Source organism: Equus caballus, chromosome 23, assembly GCF_041296265.1.
Source record: "Equus caballus isolate H_3958 breed thoroughbred chromosome 23, TB-T2T, whole genome shotgun sequence".
Classification (NCBI taxonomy): domain Eukaryota; kingdom Metazoa; phylum Chordata; class Mammalia; order Perissodactyla; family Equidae; genus Equus; species Equus caballus.
In genome coordinates, this window is record NC_091706.1 from 47574062 (window position 1) to 47599552 (window position 25491).

General features: G+C 43.6%; 2 protein-coding genes across 33 annotated transcripts in view; one reads left to right on the forward strand and one right to left on the reverse strand.

Moving 5' to 3' along the window:
• Positions 1 to 25491, reverse strand: part of NFIB (nuclear factor I B) — a 417384-nt gene that overhangs the window by 210570 nt on the left and 181323 nt on the right. For 10 of the 25 annotated variants that reach the window (XM_070248557.1, XM_070248553.1, XM_070248546.1 and 7 more), the window contains exons 1-2: positions 6979 to 8165; positions 437 to 968 (exon numbers count right to left, since the gene is read on the reverse strand). In XM_070248557.1, coding sequence (XP_070104658.1) covers positions 437 to 968; positions 6979 to 7008 — 562 coding nt within the window. In that variant the 5' untranslated portion in view covers positions 7009 to 8165. Of the gene's footprint in view, positions 1 to 436; positions 969 to 1346; positions 1621 to 6978; positions 8166 to 15250; positions 15765 to 25491 lie in introns of those variants that run through there. The other 15 variants (XM_023627371.2, XM_023627361.2, XM_023627362.2 and 12 more) reach the window with 4 other exon arrangements.
• The window catches only part of LOC111770177 (uncharacterized), a 166435-nt gene continuing 148406 nt past the window's right edge, over positions 7463 to 25491 (forward strand). For 2 of the 8 annotated variants that reach the window (XR_011431471.1, XR_011431472.1), the window contains exons 1-2: positions 9143 to 9281; positions 10654 to 10776. Coding sequence is in view for 1 of the 8 variants with exons in the window: in XM_070248562.1 (XP_070104663.1) it covers positions 8277 to 9281; positions 10654 to 10776 (1128 nt within the window). In the remaining 7 variants the exon portion in view is untranslated. Of the gene's footprint in view, positions 7628 to 8042; positions 9282 to 10460; positions 10568 to 10653; positions 10777 to 25491 lie in introns of those variants that run through there. The other 6 variants (XR_011431473.1, XR_011431477.1, XR_011431474.1 and 3 more) reach the window with 6 other exon arrangements.

The window sequence follows — 25491 nt, forward strand, 5'->3', positions numbered from 1 at the left end:
GTTAGCAAAGAGGCTAATACAAAGATTATTAAAGAGCAGTTTGACTATTCATAAATAAAGTTACATTTTCAAATTGGGAAAAGATGACCAGATGCAAAGAATGTAGCCTAGGACAAAAAGAGAAGTGTAATAAAGTATTTTTTCAGACTATTCTGTGTCTTTGAAAAAGTATTTTATTTCAAAGACATTTGAAAACGCATTTCTTTGTAGTCATTCTTAAACATCCACACCTATCCAGGTATGAAAGCTCCATGTCTATTTCCATGGCTTGCACATGACAGTGGACATGTGAGTGGAAGAGGTTATGCCTCTCTACCCACAGTGGGCGGAGGAGATCTAGGGGCATCGAGGACCATCTAACCCAAGCCAGGTATTCCGTATATGGGGTTTGTGGGCAGTATTTGCCATGCTAGAAGAAAGAACAATCTGCTCCTACCTTGCTCCTGCACGTAGTATGCCAAAAACAAATCAAGCTCCTTAACTGATACTGTGATATGATGTGGCTGGACACAAAGTGCTGGGTTTGTGCAATGTGGGGATTTCATGAGCCGCTCTCCATCGGTACTTTCCAAGGGGATGCCTTTGAACAGGATCACCATGACTAGATCCAGACGCCAGACTTTGTCTGCCTGTCGCAGGCAGTCGATTCTCCTAATCTTACCCTTCTGGTCGGGATTGGATAAGACACAGCACGGGTGCTTCTTGCCAGTCACGGTGAGCACAAAGTCCTCTCGGTACTCCTGGCGGATATCTTTGCGCAGTTTGGCCAGGAGCCTGGATGCCCACTTCTGTTTGATTTCAGGCTTTTCGCTGAGAAGCTCATCTTTGACTGCTCTTTCTTCATCCTTTGACATTCGCTTCTCGTGCTTTTTAAAGTACTTGCGTTTCCGAGCCTGCAGGTTGAACCAAGTGTAGGCGATTGCACGGACATGCGGAAGTAGTGCCTCGATGAATGGGTGAAATTCATCCTGTGGAAGATGAGGGGGAAAAAGACGACACATATGGTTAGTATAGTTTTAAAGGCTCAAAAAAATAAGACCATAGTCCTTTCCCAATTCAGCACGAAAAGTTATGCATAAAAATAACATTCTTTTCTTATTTAAAATTATCCAAATAGCCGGACAAGAAGAAAATAAAGTATGGCAACCTGCCCCTTTTCCACCAAAATTCACAGGTTGATTCTCCCTCCTAAAAAGAAAATAAGGTTTATATTTGTATTTCCACCCCGGCCCCATCCCCCTCACTCCCACATACATCCAGCATTCTTTAAAACGTAAGCCACCAAGGTGCTTGGCACCTAATTTAATATTTAAATATTTGATTGACCAACTAACACTAAGCAGTACCATTTTACAAAGAACACAGTGAGATTTTTTTTTTTTTTAATCGGAGCAGAGCTGTTCAGAAGGCAGGAGCGATGCCACAGTTCATTTCTCTTCTCTGTGGCACAGAAACACAAAGCATATAGATGCTCAGTGTAATGCCACACAGTTCCCGCTTTTGGAGCATGCTCTCAGCAAGAGGCTGCTGGTGGCACAAAGAGCATGCGCCATTAAACTTGATCCATTTTCTTATCAAACGTCCAACATTCCAACACTGAAACAGCACCATTCCAAGAGTGGTAACTAGAGAAACCGGTATACAGTGAGGGAAAGTGGGCAAAGGACACAGTTTGTCGTATCAGTGTCCTGAACAGAAGGTTTCCATACTTTGAAAGTGCATTCTCTCCCTCCACCACCACCACTAGCCTCCAACACACACACACACACACACACACACTCATACTCGCACTCTCCTACTCTCTCACAGACACACTCTTGCATTTTTAAATAAAAGTTTCTAAAGTTGAAAACAAAAATTACACAAATATTCTTCCGGCAGCTCTCCTATAGACTCTGAAGCCCCACAGAGTCAGTTAATTTGTTAACCGATCACATGAGCATGGCAATTATTCTAAACCCCTTAAAAATCAATCTGAGGTGAACAATGAAAAATGGCAACTTGGCACCAACTTTACATTCTTTGTGTCTCTGCATGCGGTGGCAGGGTGACACCAGGAGTGCACTGCTGGTCACTTACTGCTTTTGTGGAATCAATACAATTCATTTGCTACGTATATGCATTCTCGGACAGGACTGTGGGTGCACGTATGCGTGTGCTTGTGAAGCTGCACGTGTACAGATAGTATAGTATGCCAACTTTTGAATTAAGTGATTTACCTTAGGTTCTTGCATTTTTCCTGCCTGTTTCATCCAAGTCTTTTCTAAGGGAGGGAGGCAGCTAGGAGTGGCAGACAATCTTTACCTACAGCTATTTTCAGTTTCTTCCCAAAGCAATGAGTGAGTGTTTCATTACTTCCTGCCATAGGTAAAACCTGTCTCATAAGCTCAGGCCTATGACTGTTCAGAGAAAGAGCTTAACATCCTGTGCGTGCATCCTGCATGCGTGCAACAAGCCAGGATCTGAAGCAAATGAGAACTTCCACCGCGGCCACTTTCCTGGTCACACTGACTCTACTGTCACCCCAACGACAAAATAACTTTCTCTCACTGATCATATCCCAAGTCACAGCCTCGTGCTAGTCACCCTGAACTATGTGGAACAAATTCTATTTAACCAGCAGACTGATGAATCCCATTAGGTAGACATGATGAAAGTGCAACTAATGACACTCCAACAAAGGTGTCCAAAAAATGCCACGTAGTTATGAATCCATTTTCAAGATGAAATACAAAGTTTGGAAGCGAAAGACTGCGGCACATGAGCAGTTTGCAGTTCAGATCCGGAAGAGGTGTACATCCCATCCAATCAATAATGCAGTGATCAAGTGTTTTAACACATTGCCATAAAACGGTCCTACAGCAGAGTAAGTATAAATCAAAATTTTGTAACAATACAGAATGTAGATGATTACATCACAGCATGAGGCATAACCAAATGCCATAGAGGAAATCATTAAACCGATCAGTAGTTTCCAGCAGAGATTTGAACAATTCGGTTACTATGCGAGCACATTAAACTAGGCCATGGAAAGAGTTAAACCACAATCTGTTCTTTGTGTGGGAAGGCAGCCCTGCTCACAGCAACCACAGCCCATGATAAGACCTCCCTATCTCCATACACTTTCTGATGCCATGCTTTCAGCTTTCACTGTAACTACAAAAACTTTGTTTATCCTCCTTAGAAATATATGCAAAAGGAAACTCCGTTCAAGGAAATGTGGACTTAGGCTCTGGGAACTCACTTCCTATAATCTGACTTTTACTATGATTTATTGATATGATTAAAAACATACATATGTACACTCATCAACTAAAAACTTGAGAATGTAAAGAGTATATGGGGGGAGGGGCTTTGTCTCACTCATTTTGCCCTTGTCATGCTTTTTAAAATGCCATTTTAACAGATCTTAAGCAATACAGTAACTCCCAAGCACTTGCATCTATAAGTACTATGTTCAGTGACATTTCATTTTCTTATAAAGACATCAAACATACTTTTGATTAAATTGGTTTGAGTTTCAAATCACTTATCATGTAATTAATCTCAAAATTTTAATAAATTATTTTAAACAATCAAAATGCAAATTTGAGGACTGAATTTGGAATTTCTTAGCAAATGCACACAAAATAATGTTTTTAAAGGTTGCCTTGAGTTTGTTGTCAATGCTGCCAAGTAGTGTTTTAAAACATACTTTTTTTCTTATTGATAAGTAGAAGTAGCAAACTTTCTCAGTCCACAAAGTTGCCTTACAAATATCTTTCAGGATTTCATTATTATGTGGATTCGTTTCAAGTGAAACACTTACTTGACAAGAAGACATATCCTCAAAAAAAAGACGATAAACAGAGTTTTGCTATAAGTCACATACGTTTCTGTATTGACATGCCTAAAATGTCATCTCCGAAGTATGATGGCTTTTTAATGCTGACTTGCAATATATTTTTAATGATTTTGCGTGACATGAATATGGAGCATAGTAACTGTCTTCATCCAAAAAAGTGATCAAGGTATTTAAATGTCCTAATTAACAGATTATCATAATAACAGTTTAAACAATTATGAAAATTATTATTTTTTTTAAAAAGCAAAGAATATGTGACCTAAGATCTAATGGCTCCATCCTAAGGTAATAAGCCACCTTGCTCTTTCAGAATTTTTATTAAAATACACTGATGTTCAGTAATTCTTTCTGTTTTAAAACTTCCTTTAGTTGCACTAAATTGATAAAATAAATAACCAGTTTACAAATTTCAAATGTAAAACTAACAGTCCTAATACCACTAGAAATATTTTTCTTCACAGAAACAATGGTTTCCATGAGAGGGATGGAAAATTAGACCCATACAATACTAGGTGTTCTTGAAGCATTACTATATAACAATAAACCATTACAAAATATACCTAAAGAACTTGAAAGACAATCAAAGAAAAAAATCCAATGCAATCATACCAAGTGAAAGTTATGTTACTAAGGATTCACATTATTTTTTGAAAAAACAAATATTAAATCATATAAAATGGTTCTTAATTTTCCTTTTACATCTGACTTATACTGATGTATAAATACGATTTATATTGAAGTGCTGATACTTTCACATAACATTTTGCTAAATAACAGCTTTAACTGTAGCTTCTTTTGAATTAAAATTCTTTCTAAAACCTAGATAACATATCGCCACAATTGAGACACTTTGTAAAGTTTTCAACCAATTAAGAACGGTTCTCTATTTTGTATTTACATATCCTAAAAAATGTTTTGCTACAGCTCTTGTAATACAAAACTAAACTACTGGTCTGATATAAAAGTAACACCATTAATATGCCCTTACTTTTGCAACACCTTACATTACCTATAAAGTCACATACATATTAGTTAAGTGAGAAGTCTAAAGCTAAAATTCCTTCTCTAGCATAGGCCTTAAATCCCCAAAACAGTTTTAATACATCAACCTCGATTTACATTATTAAAATAGTAGAGAATATTAGTCATCATGAATTAGTGTTGGTAAGTATGTATCCTTGAATATTAATGTGATAGCTGAATGATTATGCTGTATATGCTCCTAACACTCCATATGTCACGATGCTGTAATATTATTTTTAACTTACACAAATTAAGATAAAGCCAGTGACTTTTCAATACATATTTAGAGGAAACCAAAAATGCAATGTAATCAGGAGTACTATTTCCAAAAAGCCGATTCTGGAAATATAAATTAATATAGAAAAGTAATCCTTTACAGGTAAGAATAAGTGATGCAGTACTTTGTAAGTGAAAAGCTTACCTCAATTTGTTTTATTTGAACTATGCTTCAAGAACGTAAAATTGATATCAAATGGATGTGGTTTACCAGAAAGAGAAAAAAAATCCTGTTGATGGGTCATATGAAAGGTAACTTTTACAACTAAAGGCAATTTGTTAGACCTGAAACAGTTTCATCTTCATATTTATTGGCCATTATTCATAGCTTTTAAAATACAAATAGCTCAACAACTCATTTTTCCAGTTTTGTTAAATTAAAGTGCACGTTTACTTGCTGAAAATAGCCATATCTAAGTTAATCATACTCAGATGCCAAACAAAATATAAACAATAAAAAATGTGTCAGCCAAAAAGCTACAGGACTGTATCCAATCACTGAATAAGCCTTATCATTGTTTTCATCTTCATTCACAATTTATGAATGCCTCAGTCCTTTTGAATCACAATGGCTTCTAATTGTCATACAATTGAAATCTTAATCATTTGTCTATTATAAAAATGCATCATCATGATATTAGATTTTTAAAAAACTGTAACACAGCTACGACTAGGCGACACTTGTTTAACTATTTAGTTTTTATGTCAATGTCAAAGAAAATGGTTATCAATTACCAGTGGGGACACATCCTCCTGAAAGCTGAAGACAACTGTCCCACACCTTTAAAGGTTTGAAATACTGCTTCAAATAACAACTCTGGGCTAAGATATTTAGTTAGTTCGTCAGTTGGTTAGTTAGCGGGGCAGCAATGAAAACTGCCCCCAGGTAAGTCTGCTCGATCTCGTCACTTACCCACTTGACCGACTGGTTTAAAATTTACATAAATTATGTTCTCAAAAAAGTATAAAGCCAGTACATTATTTCATAACGTTGTTCCTAAAGTCTTAGGACAATTTTCAAAGTAAAATTTTTTAAAATGACCTTACTTTTCCAGCATTACTTTCTGCCTTACGAGCTAGACGCCCAAATATCCTCAAACGAACAGGTCTCTACAAAATGAACATGTTCTAAAAGTCTTGAACATTCCCCACGACCGACTAACTCGTGTCAACGTAAAGACCGCCTTTGTGGTGTGGTCACTGGAAACCTCAAAGTGCGGATCACTGTGGTCCAGAGTCTCAGATCCCCAAATTAAGCAAAGGAATGGGTCCCCGGACCACAACCTCCGACTCGCTTCGTCGCCCGCCCACCGCCTATAGTGGAGTCCAGAGGCGCCCACGAGGACTCCTGCTAGAGTCCCCTCGCCCAAGTTCACCGGTTGTTTATAAGGACTCAGTCCCCGGGAAAGCTCCTCTAAAGCCGGACTCTGCCTCGGCGCGCGAGCGACTGAGCGGGGTGGTGGGCACCCTGGGCAGGGGCGCGACGCCGCAGCAGGCACTCGGGGGCCGCGAGGGGGCTAGCACTCATGGGCCCGGGCCCTGCCCACCCCCAGGCGGCCTTGCCCGGCCCAGCCGCCCTGGCAGCGCGCGGGCGCCCGCTCTCCGTGCCCAGGGCGCGGGGCTGGACGCACGCGGTGGCCGTGTGCGAGGGGCCGCGCGCTGGCTCCCCTGCCGCCCCGCAATCCAGCCGCAACTCCGGGCCACTTGCTCGGCGATGGACTGGGGTGTGCGGAGGTTAACGAAAGCCGTTAATTGTCCGCAGACCAGAGCAACAAAACAAAACAAAGGCATTTCGGGCTAGAGAGAAAGCTGGAGAGAGCGACCGAAACATGTACCTGAGTGAGACAGATGGGAGAATACATCATGACTTCGCCTTAAAACGCACTTTCCCGGAGATGCCCAAGAAAATCTTCGAGAAGCAAGAATTTCATCTATTCATTTTACAGTCATCTGAGCCCCGCGATGCGATCAATCAGGACGGGGCTCTGCGCTGGATCACCGCAACTTCACAACAAACCCAGTCCTCCTTAAATAGCCAAAGATTCAAGTTCACTCGGCGTGCTAGATTTCCCGGGGTGAAATCCAATCTACACTTTTAACCCTCTTGCAGTCCGAGCGCGCTGGCCGTGCTCGCCGAGGCCGCCGCCGCCGCCGCCGGTGTTGGCTGCTTTTCGCCTGGGTTTGGGAATTTGTTTTCTGTTTTGCAGTTGTTGTTGTTGTTGTTGGGGGCTAGGGGGTGCGCGAAGGTTCGGTGTGGGTTGGATTGGGGTGGTGGTTGGTGGCGAAATGCTTTTTTAAAAAAGGCGGGGAGGGGGGCGCAGGAGAGAGGGCGGGAGGGAGAGCGAGGAGAATGTGTCACCGCGCTGGGAAAGTTCAAGGTTACAGCCCCGAGCACTGCGGCAGGATCCCCGAGTGGCGATCGCAGGCGAAACTTTGCCGCGAGCCGACCATGTGTGTGCGCGAGGGGGAGCGTGAGCTGAGCGAGTGCGCGCGGGTGGCGGGGCGCGCGCGGGAGAGGGCCGGGGTGGGGGCGGGGGGTGGGGGAGAAGGGAGAGGCCGGGGTGAGGGAGGGGGCGCAAGCGCAGGTCTCCCGGGCGGAAGAGGCTCGCGGCGCGCGGTCCCCAGCTGCAGCCGCCGCCCGCGCCGGCTCCTCCACCGGGTCGCCCGCCCTCCGCCTCGCCCCGCGTCTGACCCGGCCGGCCGAGCGAGGAGGCTGCTGCTGCCGCCGCCGCCGCCGCCGCTGCCCAGAGCCCAGGGGGATCGGAACGAGCTCCTGAAAAATCCCAAACGACAAATCCCGCTCTCCCGCTCGGCTCCAAACTCCTCTCTTTTCTGCTCTGGGCTCTTTTTTCCCCTCCCTCTCGCGCTTTCTTTCGTTGCAAAACTTGGAAGTTGAAAAATTCACCGGTTCCACCCTCTGGACCCCGCTCGAGCTCTCTCCAAATCAGACTTAAGGATTGTTTTATTATTTAATTACACAATCATCGCTTTACTCCTCCTCCTGCAAACGCGCATTCCTTTTGCACCAGCCTCTCCACACCCCCCGCCCCCCACCTTCCTCCTCCTCCTCCTCCTCTTGCTTCTCTCTCTCTCTTCTCATTTGTTAAAGGTCTCATACCGGTGCAACAGAACCATGACTTTTTTTTTCCCAAACAGATCTTCTTTCTGCCCTTTGGGCAAGTCCCGCACCCTCCCCAGCTCACCCCACCACACACACATACACACCCCCGAAAACCCGCCCTGGAAGAGGTATTTCTGTGCTCGCTGCGGACTCTTTAAGCCGCGGGAACATCCGAGTGGGAGAAGCACTGAGCCCGTCTGGGCCGAGAAAGGAACGAATGGAAAATTCCCTCACACCCAGGCCGCCCCGGGGCCCAGGCTGGGGCGCCGACTCTCGCACCCGGGGCGGGCGCGGTCTGCCAAGCCCGCCGGCTGCAGGGATGGGGGGAGGCCGAAGAGGCGGGGGCCTGAGCGAACTTGGGCTCAAGTAGTTGGGGCGCGCCAGCGCAGGGAGGGGGCCGGGGGCTCCCCAGCGCGAGCCCGCGCCCCCAGGCAGCTCCACCGGAGCGGCGCGCAGGGCTTCGCCGCGGTTTGCCGCCCTCCCTGGGGGTGCCCCGTGCACGTGGCCTCGCTCGGAGCGGGAGGACTGGGCCCAGCAGCCGCTGCCGCCTCCTGCTCCCTCCTCCTCCGTCTCCTCCTCCTCCCAAGCCTGCTCCACTCTCCTCCTCCCGCAGCCCCGCTGGCCGGCTCCCAATCCCCACCCCCTGGGGCCCGGGGCGCCGGCGGAAAGCGGCTCCCTCCCGCCGGGGTGCAGCAGGGCGGGGCCGAGGCGCGCCAGGGCTGCGGGGCGGTCGGGCGCGCGCTCGACCGGGGTGCGTGTGCCGCTACCGCCCTGCAGAGGCGGCCGCGCCCGCCTCGCTCCCGCGCGAGAGCCCCGCCCCCACCCCACCGAGCCGAGCGGCAGGCCCGAGTGAATGAACTTGATTTCGGGTATTTGGAGCGAGGCGGTTTGCCTTGCACCCTTTCTACGCGCGCACACAGGCACACACACACACCGCCCCCAAAATCCGGTTTTCCGCAAGGGATGGGTGGAGAAGAGGTGGTAGCAAAGGCTGTCCAGACAATGGAGAGAGGAAAAGTGAGTGCCAGGGGCTCCGCGTCTGCCCAGCTGGGGGCCGCTGGGGCCCAGAAGGGGACTCGACTGCCCCAGCCCCACGGCAAGGCCGCCCCCGCTTCCAGCTGTGCTGTTGGGGTACTTCGAGGCTCTCCTCTGCTTCCCCTCTCCTCTTTCCCTCTCTTCCTCTCTCTCAATTTCTTCCCCCAACTTTCTCCTCTCTCTCTGTCTCTCCCGCTTCGGCCCACCGTCCCCCCATCACCTCCCCCCTGAGGACCTGAAGGATCCAGTGACTTTTTCCTTCACCAAGTGGGAGTTATCCACATCAAGCATTTCACAACGACACATCAAGAAAAGTAGGCAGGTTCAAGTCAACCATGAAATGGTCACTTTTTAACCCCGTCCTGTCCTCATTAGGGAAATGCTCAAACACAGTCCGTTTTCAAAGAGCGCTCTTAATGAGGCGAGCTTGCCAAGTCTACCAGCTGCAGCCCCCGTAAACCAGGAGCTCAGAGAAGAAAGGCGCTGGGGGCTGGGGGGTTGAGGAGGCCAGGGAGAGGGGGGCGGTGGATGTGGGAAGACAGGTAAAGTCGCGGAAATTTCGAGAACTCCCCGAGTTAACCCTTTAGGGCACACACCCCTGGGAGCAGCCTTCCTGCTCCCCCTGCTCCCCCGGAGGCAAATCCTCTAGTCGCGTTCTGACAACGTTAATTTCCTTTGTGTGGGTCATTCCTTCTTTGTGAAAAGCCAGGATAAAGTTGACAGTCTTTAGAGATGAAAGAAATGAGGTGACAGTAGGGGTTAATCCAGATAAACACTCATTTCTCTCAGAAATTTTTAGGCCATCTCATCTGAGATTAAAGAAAAAAAAAATACCAAAGCATCGCTTGGTACTGCAGGTTACACTGCATCCCTTTTCTCACCCTCAGACCAGAGTCTGAGGGGAGAGGGGCGGGGAAGCGCTACTGATAATACCAGCTTTAACTACTGGAGTTTCCCTTTGAACAAATTTTCAATTTAACCAGAGTTAATTTAGCATAAAAGACATTCCCCTTGGCACGAATGCACTCTTGTCCTTGAAACACACCTCGCTGAATGCCCCGACTCTTAGAGCAGCCATTATTTCGGGGTCTCTTTAAAAATCGAGCGCCCATCTCTCTCTTTCTCTCCCTCCCTCCCTCCCGTCTTCCCTCCCTCCTCACCACACCACCCCCAGTGAAATCCTGGCACCCAGAGAGCGCTCCTTTCAGCCAGAGATCCCAGAACCAGCCGCTGTCCCCTGGCAAAAGAGGCCCAGTGCTGAGCCCTGGGCAAGTGTCTGCAGACATCGCTACCCCTCCTCCCTTGTTAGTTTCCCTTACCAACAGAAACCATTTCCTTTTGCCACCCAAACTAGGTTGCATCCAAAAGTTTTCTCACAAGCTTAAAAAAGAAAAAACGAAAAGTTGACAACTGTGACACAGAGGAGGCCGAAAAAGCTGCAGCAGCACCAGGGGGGAAGAAGCAGCCGCAGACCCAGGTAAGACCCCAGAGAAGTGATGACGTCTGGGGCCTCCCAGGCCTATCACTTAGGGGTTCAAATCTCTTTCAGGTGCTCTGTGTCTGTAGGGCGCTTGTGGGGGGTATGGTTTGATGAGTGTGGAGGATGCTTGGTAGTTTGGGGTTGGATGCTTGGGGTTTTGATTTGTTTCCAAGAAAAAGGAAAATGAGAAAGGAATAATGGTGAGGTGGGGAAAACCAAAAGGGAGGAAAGAAGGAGCAACGGAGACATCCTGGAAGGGCTTATCTGACTGTCCTCTCAGCCCTTGGAGGCATGGGCAGGATGGCTAACATCCCCCAAAACACTGCGTCTTGTCCAGCCAATGGCAAGGTCACTGCAGGCCTTCCCAGGATGAACTCTAAGAGAGCCTTCTGGAAAGAGGAACTGTTGGATTTTGGTGTGTGGGACACCTGGCTTCTCTCAGCACAACACTTGTCCACTATCTTTGGTTTGAGAAATACCAATCTTTTAAATGCCAGGTAGAAGAGTAGAGAGGAGGAAGTGAGAAAGTATCTACATTTTATTCACTTTCCCTTTTTTCCAGGATGTCTGTGCCATGGTATTGAGTGGTTTCAAAGTATCTCTGAAAAGCTTCTGATACTATCAAAACGGACAAACACTTGTTAGACTGTGGTACTTACCTCTCCTAAACCCTCTTGCTTCTCTCTCTCCCACACTGGTATGACTGGCCAATTTCCTTCACCCAAAAATCTGGCTCGAGCAGCTAGAAAGAAGTGAAAGGCTCCTGCAGCAACAGGAAAATCTGATAGTTCAGATTTCCTCAAGAGCTCCTCCCGAGATCACTTATTCCTTGCCATCTTATAGGAAAAAAGTTTCTTCTCTGACAGATAGTTTGAGTTCAAGAAAGAATGCCAGGGCTTCAGGTGACTGGATTTTTCACAACTCTATTGTGTATTTGAAAAATTAAGCAATGGTACCCAATTGGAGCTTCTCACTGACCTCCAGAGAGGAGCCTGACATCTCAAGTATCTTCTGATATTGATTTTCTTTTAACCTTCTCCCTTCTAAAGAAACTCAGTGACAGGTTGCAAATCCTGGGCAGTTTAGGGAAAGGCTTCTTGGAGCTTAACAAAGCTGTCATTTTCAATGCACTCGATGACTTTTTTTTTTAGCTCTTGCATGTGATTTGAGGGGAGGCTCAACAATTCCACACACCCTGGCTGCATCGCCAATATCAATATTTTAAAACTAAATACAAAAGAGACAGATGACCTCCTGACCCCAGGAAACAGGCCTGCAAAACTGCAAGTATCCACACTACCATGCCCAGGGACCTTTCCTCCTTCCAAATGAACCACAAAAATCATACATGTGTAGCCTGGAAAACACAATTTTATATCCACAAGGAGGAACACCAAAAAATCCACTCAAAAACGCATATATAAACAACCAACACGGTCTGAAATTGCCTGCACTTGATGGGAATTGCAAAATCATGCCCAGCTCTCCCAGCCTTTAAACTACTACTGTCAAAGTAGGGTAGCAATTTTTCCCTACTAGAAAATTCACCACCGGGTAGCTTCCCCACCCCCATTGCCAGCAGTCTGCCTTTCACTGAAACGAATAACCATGGACATTTTTTCCCTCCTCTGGGAGCTGTTTGGTGTCCCCTGAGGACAAAACTAAATGAGAAAAATGACGCTGTTAATAACATCACTGCTGAAATGCCTGTACTCGACTTAAAAAAAAAAAATACCATCCCACTAAGTATGCCTACATTTCGGGCACGTTTACAAGCTCCGTCTGAATCTGAACACTGACTGGGCCAGAGTCCTCCATTAAGGTTAGCCAGTTTCCACTTTTCTACAGAAATGAGGCCAGTTCATCAACAGAGATTCCCAACTTCTGAAGACATTTACTCCCTGGATTACAAAGTCAGCAGTTGCCCTGTAACTTTTGCATGATTTATTTTAAACTTTGAAAACCTTGGTAATAATTGTCTTATTTCACTCCCAATACTTCGAAAGTTACATACACACTCACACACACAGTCTCGTCCCTGCTGGTACTGAGAGAGTTGTAGTTATTGTTCTTTTTGAAAATAGCTGACCTTTAAAGTAAAACTATACCATCATTTTATTTCTATGTGTAAATTGGCTTTTGTTGCTGTCTACATACACCTTTGTGATATGAAAACAGATCGGTTTTAGAGAGACGTTTAGAAAGCTTTATCCCAAATGGCCAAGTAGTCTTTATGTTTTGTATTAAGAAGCGTAGAAAGTACATTGCAAACCCAAGCAAACTTTCTGCACCCCTTTCTCTAACTCTTCCCTTGAAAACTGCCATTCTATTTCAAAATCAAAACAATGCTTAAGGACAGAATTGTGCATTTTAACTTTCAAATTAAAATTTAGCAAACAATTGCATAATTACAAAGAGAAAAAACAAACACTTGAGCCTATACCAAATATATGTTCAGCAAACTTTATCTCTGAAATGTACCTGAAATGTTTTAACACAGTAAGTTAATAAATTTCAAAAAGCAGTAATATTGTCCACTCGTGTGATGTCACAAACTCCAAAAGCAAAGTTACAGATGTTCGTGACATTACATTCACTCATAATTATGCTGCTGCTCAGTCTGACCATATTAAAATTAAATGGATGCCTGTGTCTGCTAAAGAATAAAAGGAATTTATTTTGGACATCAAACAATGAAACTGTCACCATTTATTGTATGAAACACTCAGCTAATCAATTTCCTATTAAAACAGCTTTCAACAATACTCAGCTTTAAAATTCATCCGGGCCAGTAAAAACCTTTTCCCAGTGCACAAGAATGCAGTCGCAACCACGGACGATAATTACCCTTCTAATACTTTTATTGCCAAGCACTTTTTCCTGTGCTCCCCATCAGTTAGGCAGGAATCTGCAGTATATTGTATCAGTGAGTTGGAGTGCTTGACCTTTGGCCACATATGATTTAATAGGGACTTTTCAGCACTGGAGCTTGCTCCATCTCTCATACCATTAAATGAAAACATCAAACCTCAAATGTAAAACTGGAAACCACAACGTTTTGTGTTTCACAACTCTTTGCAGTTTTTACTTAGGCTGCTTAAAGGTCAGCTTCTTCGCCACACAATGCTTTCCCCCCCATACAGTAAATGTACTCAGAAGTCACACTAATTCTGATTTTGATTAAATCTTGAACTCCCCAGTCAGATACACACATGCACCCTGCTTATTTACACGTGCATTCTTTTCTAACCACATAAGCAGGCGTGTATGACTTTCTGGATTTATTCCATTTTAGGGCTGATTTAAATGTCTGTTCAAGTATGGGTTCAAAAGTTAACTTTTTCCCGCCTGTTGGAAAGTTAAAATTACAAAAGATGGTGCTATAAGATCCGTTCAAAGAAAGTTAGAGTTAATCTTGTGTATTTTGGCGCCTTTTCCCTGCCAGCTACTGTACTTGGGGGGAGGGCGTGGAACTTGGAGATGTTGTATGTCCCGTCTCAAGTTCAATGGCAGTTCTTCTAACTCGAGGAGAAGATGGCCATGTTCACAGCCCTAATAATAATTCCACTCACGCCACTTCGGCATCTTGTGTCAAAGTCGAAACTGGCTTCCCCGCCCCCCTTCAACGTGAAAGCTGCCAAGTCGTCACACACCCCGCATTCAACCACAACTTAATGGATGGGATATTGTGCATTAAAATGTGTCCCAGATGTAGTGGAGAAGAGAGCACAAGGGAAAAGGGAGACACACACACACACACACACCCCCACACACCCACCCCGACTTAGGCAGAAGGGAAAAAAATCCTAGAGCAAAAACAGCAGGGTGGGGGGGGAAAAAAGTATTAACAGGAGCGGGAAGAAATCCATCATAATCTTTTTTTTTAAAAAAGGGCGGGGGAGCAGGAGGAGGGCTAATAATTTGATCCTGCAACTTCAGGGACAAGGGGGTGAGGGGAACTAAACTTTGGAATGAAGACTGATTATAAAAACTCCAACACACCAATCAGAGCTAAATAGTACTTCCCTCACTTAAAAAACTGAACCTTCAAATGAGAAGATGTAACAAAGCTGTGCATATTCACCTTAAAGTGAAGAATGCTGCCAAAGAGAATGGCTACAGGGTACAACTAAAGTTTCAGTTATTTTTTTTCCAGCATTGGCGGGAGGGGGAGAAGTAGGGAGTTGAAGCAGGAAAAATGCTACATTTCACACTGTTTGGACTCAACAATATTATCCATTGATTCCCGCCATAAAAGTGTGACACATGTACTAAAGTTAGGAAGCTTAAGAGACATATTTGCCTTAGGTCTGGAAATCCAGCACTATAGCTCAACCTGTAAAGCAGAAATGACATTTAGGTAAAACACTTAATAATGCGCAAACAGAAAAAAATCTGTCCCTGGGCTGGAAAGGGGTGCAAGGGACAAACAAGACAAGCAAGTAAAACCCATCATTTCAAAGCCACATACCATCGCACTGTATTGCATTAAATAAAGAGATCTTGAGTCTGTAACAGAACCCTGGGCCGCTGACTTCACGTGTCTCAGGTACAGGTTTGTGGATTTTCTGAAGGGTTGTTTTGGTGTCCCTTTTTGTGTTTCGTTTAAAAAAAAAAAAAACCATCCGGGAGTAGTCTTTTATTTATGTAACTATTGTTTCTGCAATGCCACAATTCCTGGCCGGAGAAGAAGAGGTAGTAAAAGTCAAGTCTAAAAGCAGGCAGCCCCTCTGTCTGGGCATCCAGTTCTCCTTCCTGTCACTTGGAGAAGACTGATTCTTGTGGTTGACTTGAACGCCGTCCAGAGTGCTGTGTGAGTGTGTGTGTGCGCGTATGTGTTTGCTGGGGTTTATTGTTGTTTTAGCAGGGCTGCTCTGCGGGGGGGAGGGGGGGCTGCCTCCGTGCCGGGACTCGGGGCGCGCCGGACAGAGGCAGTCGCTGCGGCCGCGGGGTCGCGCGCGCCCCTTCCCCGCCCTCGGATTGGCCTGGCCGGCGGCGGGGCTGCCCCGGCACCGCCACTCACCCGCTCCCCTTCTCCGCGCCCGGCCCGCCGCCGCCGCCGCCGCCGCCGCCGCCCCGGCTTTCTCTTTCTCCCGCTCGCCGCCCGCCCCGCCCCGCCCCAGCCGGCCCGGCGCGCGGGAAGCGCGGCTCTTCGCTTCCGCCTGGTGGCGGGAAGGAAACCGAAAGGAGGAGCGGAGGGCGGGCGCGCGGCGATGCATATTCATCAGGGCGCCCGCGGCGGCGGAGGCGGGAGCGGCCCGAGTGGGTGTGGCGGCCGGCGCGGCGCGGGCCCCTCGCGAGTGGCGGGGCTGCTCTTTGTGCCGCCCGGGGGGGCCGGAGCGCGGCGAGGGCGGGCCGGCGGGGAGGGAGGCGCCGCTGTCTGCGGGGCCGCCCCGCGCCGCGCGCCTTTGTGCTCCCGCGGGCCAGGGGCCTCCCCGCGGCGTGCGGGCGAGGGGGCGCGGGCCGAGCCGCGGCGCCAGACTCTGCCGCGCAGGATCCTGATGGTTACGGAATTGGTGCGGCTGCCCCGTTTCCCGCCACGTTGCTCGGTCAACTGCGCGGGGCCACGTTTGTTTCTGAGTACAAGGATTTCGGAAACGTTCCTCAGTGCATAGCGTTATCATTAAAGCGAAGCAACCAGAAAGGGAGCACTTTTGACTTCTGTTTCCATGCGTCCGTGTGAATGTCAGTAATTTAGGGGTAGGTGGAAGAAATCTTCAGCGCCAAAGAAATATACGAGCCGTGGGTTCCAATAAGTAAACACTGTCACTCTAGGCGAGGTTTGGTAGTGAGACAATAATCATAAATAAAGCAGTTTTGATTAGTGTTTTTTAAAGTTAAAGGTATGTAGGGTTTTTTTGCTTAGGTTTTAAGTAATAGTTATTTTCATTTTAAGCGTCTGTAGTTTGGTAAAACAGTGCTTAAATGTTAAACTAAATTGTTATATGATCCTGGTAAAATTGAAGAATTAAAAGTAAAAATATCGCACTAGCCTTAAATTTACTGAGTACTAACCCACATGTGTTTAGAAAAGATTTTATTACAGAGATCCTAACTAATTATGTAATTGCACAACAGACAACAATAGCTTCAAATATCCTCTAAAAACCCCGTTCAATTATGTGATTACCAGTGGGACCAGAATAGCTCCCGATGAATTGTTCTTATCTCTCCACTAAATGTGAGCATGTCAGTATTTTAATACCAATTACGTTTATCCTCAAAGTCCAAGAGAACTTAACGTTGTTCGGGTCCTCAGTTTCTACAATACACATTATAGAACAAAGAAGACGTTTTGGCCTCATTACCAAAAAAATGTTTTTTTCTCCCGCATATGTATGTGTATATATATATATATATATATATATACACACACATATTATATAGATGTTTGGCTGTATATCAATAATATACATACCTATTTTCAATGATAATAAGTGGAAAATTAAAAATTGGATTGACCTAGTGGACTTTAGAAAAGCTAAACTTGAACATGGGTTATTAAACTGAAGGCTTAATGGCTCCCAATTTCCCCGCTGAAAAAAACTAACGCAGTTGTATCTATATCACTTTGGGAAGGGAAACGAAGGATGGGGATGTACACACACATGTGTATGTATGTATCTCTACACTCAGCTATAACTTCCCAAGGAAAGTTCATTTTTAACATCTGTCTTGTTCCAAGTTAGGTAATTTTAACCCACTCACCTAGTGTAGCGATAATTCAGTCTACCCAGGAAGTCCATTCAAGTGGGTAACAAACAGATCTGTTTCCGTTCTAGGCTTTCCTAATAGTAGTTTCATGGTTAAGTAAATCACATTTAGCACTAAGGCATCAAAAATAAAATATGAAAATTCAATGCGAGTAAATTAAAAAATATTATTTCAAGTGGGGGAGGGAGTGTTTAATTGGGCAATGTTATCAAATTCTAAAACTTTCTTAAGTGTGCCCCAGAAAGTCTTCTCTCTTGTAATTATTTGAAGTCCATGGCAGTCACCAATCCTTCCGAACATCTATTTCATGCAAAGGAGAAATGACATTACAGAGAGGATCCAGTTTTTTTAGGAACTGTCCTAAGACATGAAATGGGAAAAAGAAGAGGACAGGGGAAAAGAAAGGATTTCCTGTGCTCTGGTGACGACTCGGATGAATCTAGATTTAGTGTCACCTGTCAGAGGATTTCTTCCTAAGCTTATTATTTAGTAATAGAATGTACCATTGTATGTCATGTTCAGCATTTCGTAGATTATCTTTTTTTATTTGCATGTCATTTGTTTCTTTTGACATGTGAAGTTTACAAGAATGCTTATTCCTATACCCATCACTCTTCTGTCTGTCAAATATGTACACATAATTAAATGATATCCAAGGTTTATAAAACAGGAGTCTAATTTTCCATCATGTCATAGAGAAATCGGTTTCAGTAATTTGTAGGCACCACAATGGGTTGTTACTCCTAAATCTTTTAATTGACTAATGATCATGGTCTTTTAATCTACAACACCGGTCAGTTTTCTGGTTTTCATATTTTGCGATGTAAATAAATATATAGAAATTAGGCAGTGTTTTAAAATAGATGCTTCTTTTTAAATTAAAATTATCTTGGTTAAAAGCCTTTCCTAGAGTGTAACTAAAGTCCAATAGCTTTTTAGAAATTATAACTAATTATTCATTTTTAAAAACTAAGGACTATCCAATGTTCCTTAGGCATTTTGGCCCGCAGACACTTCTAAGTGAATTGATTCCTGCAGTAAAGTTAGTTCTTTTCTGCCTTCAGTTGCAGGCACTGATTCATTCCTAAAACTAACTAGAAGATTCGAGAGTATATACTGATACTTTAGATTTTTTGGTTCTTCCTAAAGCCTATTAACTGGTAATGCAGTTTGTCTCTGTTTTCTTCAAATTAAGAATTTTTTTAATGTTCTAGCAACATCTGCGTGTGTTTATCTTTGAAAATAATCACTATATAATTATTTCTAAAAGGCATGCATTATTACAATGCTTTATGTCATAATTGAAGTAATTCCTCTACCCCATCTAAACCAGTAATTTTCAGTCATTATTCCAAAGGTGTTTATTTTATCTTACTTCTCTACTTCTCAAAAATATAGGAAGTGTGTTTTTATTTCTATTATTTTTTTATTATTAAAGGGTACACTCTAATTTATTAGATTATTATATTTAGCCCATTATTATGCCAGCTTTTGAGCAAATTTAACGTATATAAAAAAGATAGTGGAACATTTAAGACTCAGTACTAAATAAAACACACACCATCTTTTAAAACAATTGGATAGTTATTTTTCAGAATTTGAAAAATACATAATGTATAAACCAGTGTAATCATTCATATTTCACATTGCCTCCAAGAAATAGTTTCAATTATTTCTTAATTGTTTAAAAATATTTAGAGAGGCTTAAATTAGGACACTTATAAAGTGCCAACTTTTGGCATTCTGTTGGAGTCCTACAGCTGAGGGCTGTGTCCGTACAACTTTTATTGAGGAGAGGAGAATGTGTATCTAGTACGTTGTGTAAGAGGAACGTCCAAGTATAACAAGCTCTGGTAACTGTTTTTATTTTTCATTGGTTGTAGCAGTCTTCAGCTATAATCTGTTATGCCTTTTCTTTAGACATTGATTGTAAAAATAAACATAGTGTCTTTCCCACAAGACGTAGTTGCTCATGGTACGGAATTATATCTGTGGAAAAGACTTGAGGAGATTACCAGATAAGCCGTTGCAAGGGAGTCAAAACTCCACATTGCCCAGGACAGACACACCAGGTCATTTTCTAACCATTGAGAGTATGAGTACAAAAATAAATATACACACGCAGTGTTCCTTCTTTCACTAACTGCACGCTGCACCTGTGCACACATATATCTGATGACATCTGCTAATATAATAAATCTCAAGTGGTTTGTGGTGTCATCAAAAACCTGAGATGGTGGTATGGCTCACAGCCTCACCAACCCGAGGCTATGGTCTTGATAAATTTCACAGGCTAAATAGAGACAGACTCAGACTCATTCTGTACACGAACCAGAGGTTTTCAAGAGCAGGTTAAGGTGGTTTACCAAAAGCGAAAAAAAAAAAAGGCCTCTAGTTAAGACTCAATGTGTGAAAAATCTGCTCTCTGATTCAATGGCGATAAATCAAGACTATCTCCCAGCTTCAAAAAAATCATTTTTATCTCCTTTGTTATGAATTCTCAATTTGAAGTGTCAACCTTTCTTAGCCTACTCATGTTTTTAAGACTTAATTAAAAAAAAAAAACTATGAGCAATTAAATTTTCATATCTTGCTTACTCATACTTTTATATAACTTTAGAATTTCAATCATCAAAATGCCCATAAAAAGAAAACAATAAACTTGATTGAATTTAGGCTGTAATGATGATTAAATTGAGCAAAGAAAAAGCAAGTGTTTTCTCAAAAAATTTTCAGGATATTTTGTGCCATATGTAAGGTTTCTGAAACAACAGAATCAGTAAGGTATTTTTTTTAAACCATTTTCAAAAAACAGAAGCATCTGGCAATCCAGAAATCAGTGAGGCAACAGGATGCAAGAAAGCGCTAGACAGTCTACTGATCCTTCGATATAGTCCTGGCAAAGGACCATCCTGCCTTGCTCAGTGGGCCATTTTCAACAAGAAAGTGAATGTCAAGCCCCCTGCATCCGCATCCTGTGGCTAATTGTCCTCAATGTCAGAGATTCTTTTTGGCATATCTAGAACATGGCAATATCATTTCAAGTTGCCCACTACTAAAAAAGGTCAATAACCACATTCCATGACTAGGAAAGCCTAGATGCAGCCCAGGGAGTAAAGGAAGGATGCAATCATTCCACAATCATGCATCTCATGCTTAGTATGAGTCCTAACCTGGGACTAGGCACTACCATGCACGGATGGATAGGTTTTTGAGGATTTCTGAGTTTATCATACAAAGGCCTTCCATTCCTTTGTGCTGATATTCTCTTCTAAATTTGTTAAGAAAAGAGTAACCTTCCCATGGGATATCTTGAAAGCCTTCAGATAAACACACTAAATAACAACCATTGGTTTTCTGCTTACTTTACGGGTAGTTGATGTGGGTTTGTAGAATGAAAACAGTTTTTATAGAAACCAAAGAAAAATGTAATGAGGGACAATAAGTAAGGTGCCCACCCCACCCACTAAAAACAAAACCAAACCAAACCCTCGTATAATATATTCAGAAGCCAAACTAACAAAGTTGGGAAACTTTGATACCACTATTCTTCATGATATGGGAAGTATTTTTATAAACAACAGAGAGAAAAAAAAAAAAGGAGGAGCAGTTAGTGAGAAATTTCAGGCACATAAGGTTTACCTAGCCTGCAACTAGTACTGCCTTCTTTTAACAACTTATTGTTTAAAGATGATTGACAAGCAAATGTAGAGGTCAAGGTAGAAATATAAGTTTCAAGAACATACCTAATATCACTACTTCTTTTTTTCTTCATGTCTGGCACCATTCTGAGCTGCTCTCAATAGTTCTTTTACCATTATCTTTTAAAATTTTTTTGTTATACAAACAAAAATTAGAGTAGAGACAGTTCAAATGAACAATTAATAAAATACAAGTGATGTCCACCTACAGTCCCGTCGCCTAAAATTTGTTTCCTTTGCACATATTCCAATCCAGCATTTGCTTCTATGCACATATACTATTTGCATAGTTATAATCGTAAGGTGGATAGAATTTTGCTTTGTAACTTTACCACTTAACCTTCTATTTACATCATTGATATTGGTGAAAGAGCACAAAATTGTAAAATACTAAAACTAAATGAGACTTTTGGGACTTCTGGACAAGGGATGAAGAAACAAAACTGGCAACATCTTGGATTTTGCCCTCTCATATTTTTAATGTTGGAATTCACTGTGAACATTTAAAACTTGGGATATTTTTCTTAAAAATCTGGATATCCTGCTTCTCTGGAAAAAGTGGCAGATGAGCCATTTTTTGGACAAGCGTTGCCCACAGCTTAGAGCAGCATAGCTTCTTTCCCCTTTAGATGGGGCTTAGTCTCCACAGTCACCATCTCTCCCTGTTGCATTACAATGGCCCACTTTCCTCCTTTACCAACTCGCCTTTTATCCCCACAAGTTTACATCCCTTGATCTAGACCAAATGCTCTTCTTATAGATAAAAAATAAAAACAAGGTCCAGAGAGGTAAAGTGACCTGCTTAAGGCTAACAAGCTAATTAGTAGCAGTGCCAGCTCTGTAAAAGCAGCCTGCTGACTCTAAACAAGTGCTCTATGTATTAACGTCTCTTTCAGAGAAACGTGGGGAAGGAGGGTTCTGTGTGCCAGTAGGAGCGCCTCACCAAAACTACCAGGATCACAAGCTCCTTTACAGACTGAAAGGTCTCAGGTTAGCCACTTGCCACCTTTTATGCTCCTGGTCATAATTAACACTTGATGTCCACAAGTGAGACACCTGAACCCCCATAAATCCTGGGGCTACTCTCAGTGACTCCTGTTCTTTCATTAAAAACAAAATATCAGAATGCAAGTGAGGGAAGCTGATCACTTTAGGGAGGTAATGTCAAATCTGCCCTAGTTGATAAAGGAACTAGTTAATTAAAAAGTAAAATACTTTAGGGGCTGGCCGGGTGGCACACCAGTTAAGTTCACATGTTCTACTTCGGTGGCCCAGGGTTCGCCAGTTCGGATCCCGGGTGCTGACATGGCACTGCTTATTAGGCCATGCTGTGGTAGGCGTCCCACATATAAAGTAGAGGAAGATGGGCACAGATGTTAGCTCAAGGCCAGTCTTCCTCAGCAAAAAATAAAAAAGTAAAAAAAGAGGAGGATTGGCAGCAGATGTTAGCTCAGGGCTAATCTTACTCCAAAAATAAAGTAAAATACTTTATAATATTCCTATCAGACCTACTGCATAGAGGTGTGATGATGTGCCAATACCCTAGATAACCACTATTCTAGAAAATATAAAACTCCCATATCTGCACACAGACTATATTTTCTGAACGTTAAATCAAAACATGTGGTGCAACCAAGAACTTTCTTTTCTTAATGAATTTAAGATTCTGAAAAGTTCTACAAAAGTTTTTAAAAAATGAATCAGTGTTAGCTATGGGTTAATAAATGGGCTTTATGCAAAATAATAAAATTGTATACCATCTAAGACTGCCTGATCTTATATTCACGTGAGAAGCTCTTAGAAATTTGCCTAGAAAGTGGGATTTGATGACAGTACCTGCCATGTTGTCATTGTCATTAACTGTCCTTGCGGTTTGAGCTCGCTTGTAGTGCTTTGTTCTTCAGACAGGACACTCCCTCTCTAGGTTCTGCTCCCAAATGGAGAAGGACCTGAGAACACATATACGACGTCACGGAGTCAACACAGTAAATAATTGAGAAGCTCATACATTATGTACACGTTGAGTCTACAGTTACTGTCTTGGCGGGCGCAGAAGACGTCCATATTCAGTCAGGCTCTAGGCTCATTCACAGAAGCCGTCTTAATGGCCTTTCTTCTGGCTGAAGCACCATCTTAGTTGAGCAGTGGGGGCACTCTACTCCGCATTTAGGAGGCCAGACCCTCTGTGCCAGGTTTCCGTGCAATGCAGATATGCAGGCTTCTTTAGGAGCATTTTAAATGACTACCCCCGAGCTGGATCTTCTCCTTTGCTGTAACCAATGGCAGCACCTTAATTAAGCGAGGCTTCCCCTGGGGCATTGGTTTTCCCCAGTCTTAGGTTAAAATGAGTGTCTTGACAAGTGATAATAATTACCGCGTACTGAGGTGTAACTATGGCTCTGCTGTGTGCTCAGTATGTCACATATATTATCTCAGCTTTTCTAAAGATGAGGAGCCTGAGGCTTGGAGAGGTGAAGTAACCCATGGAAGGCCAAGGTGCTCCTAATCCAGGTCTTTCTAATCCCGAAGCCCATGCCATAGCAGAGTACCATGTAGCAAGGACAGGGCACAAGGCTGCAACCATCCACGTGAGTGTGGCCCCTTCACAGGAGTCGCCTTGGCAGGCTCGATGGTAGTCCTTAATGCACGTTTACCACTCGTCTTTTGAAATTGCCTTTAGAACCTCAGGCACATTCTTTGAAACATTATCAATGGGATAGATCTTTCTCCTTTGAATGTGGATTTGAGTTTTGGATATAGCCATGATTCATTCAATACCCTGTGGTGATTAAAGAACTTAGCGAGCTGGGTAAACCAGTTTTGGGTTGAAAACAAGGCATGACAGAGTGTACCAAGATTACTGTCATTCTCCAGCGTGTTCTGAAAATAATGGAATAGAGGCTTTGGATTTAGAGGCACCCGGGATTTGGGGTTCAAATCCTGATTTCACCACCTGAAAGCAAGGTGATTCTTACCAAGGCATGTAATAATTCTTAGCCAAAGTTTTCTTCCCTCCAAAAAGAGCATAAGAAAATAGTGCCTGTTACAGTGTTGTGGTTTGGGGATCAAAAAATATCATATGTCAAATTACGTAGGAATGTCTCTGAAATGTGGTCCTTTCTCAGTAAGTATTTCCTGAATCTATCAGATTATTTGTCTCTGTCTTTGTCCTTCTAATGTGGTGAGAAATGATAAACAAGGGTTAATGTGGCCTGTGACAATGACCAGACCCCCAGGGCCCTTCTAAATACCACTGGGACTGGCATATAGCATTTATTTGCACTTATAATTAAAAAACCAAGAGGGATGTTCCTAGCTCGCTGATGCTAAGGAAAGTGGATTTAAAGGAGACTGCGGTGCAGTTTGAAGTTTTGGGAAGGCAGTTTCTATCTCAAGTTCACTTCTGTGCTCTCTCTTGAAAGGTAGGAAATATAATAGCACTTCCAGAGGAAGTGCCCCTTCCTAAACATTTATGGAGCATCTGCCCTCTGCCAGGTCCTGTGTTCAAGGCAGGACATGGGACATACTGTTCCTGAGTGTCCAAAGGGCTGATTTAGTGACAGGCATAGAATAATGCTATCCAAATGATAAGAATTGAGAACCCCTCAGAGCCCATTGACACAAACAGTATCATTCATCTATTGAATAAGATGTTGTAACTCTTCAGGCCCCAGTGAGCATCAGCCATGTCCAGGAGCTACAGTGAACAAAACAAACAAAATTCTAGCATAGAGGAAAGAGACCTGGAACGGGGAAGGGGAGAGGAGAATAAATGGAGAGCTAACAGTCTGTGTGGTGTTCTGAATTTATTGGCCTGCTGGGCTTCTCTGTGAGGTCGAAGGGTGGTCTGAGAATTCTAGAAACCTTGCAGGAAGATGTTTATCAAAAGAAGGAGAAGAAGAGTGTGCAAACTTTTTGCAGCATACAGAAAATCAGGGGTATCCATCAAGGCTAGGGGATGGGAGCAGCCTCTTGGGGAGTTGTAGAACCTTTGCAACTGATCTAGAACCACTGCGGTCTCTCCTTCGGGGCTCCCTGCAAGCGTGAATACTTGGAGTCATCTTTTCCTTTTCAAGCTGACTTAGGTTCATTATCATATTGTGAAACTTATTATGAAACTCCCCTGCATGCCCCATCCCCAAAACAGTGGCTTTGCCCACGCTTGAAATCTCTCCTCCTTCAAGTAGGGCTCATTCTAGGCCCCACCACACCTTAAAAGGGAGAGATAAATGTGGGCAACCTTAGCACAACTATAGAGTAACATTAAAGGCCCATCAAGACTTAATCACTAAGGAGA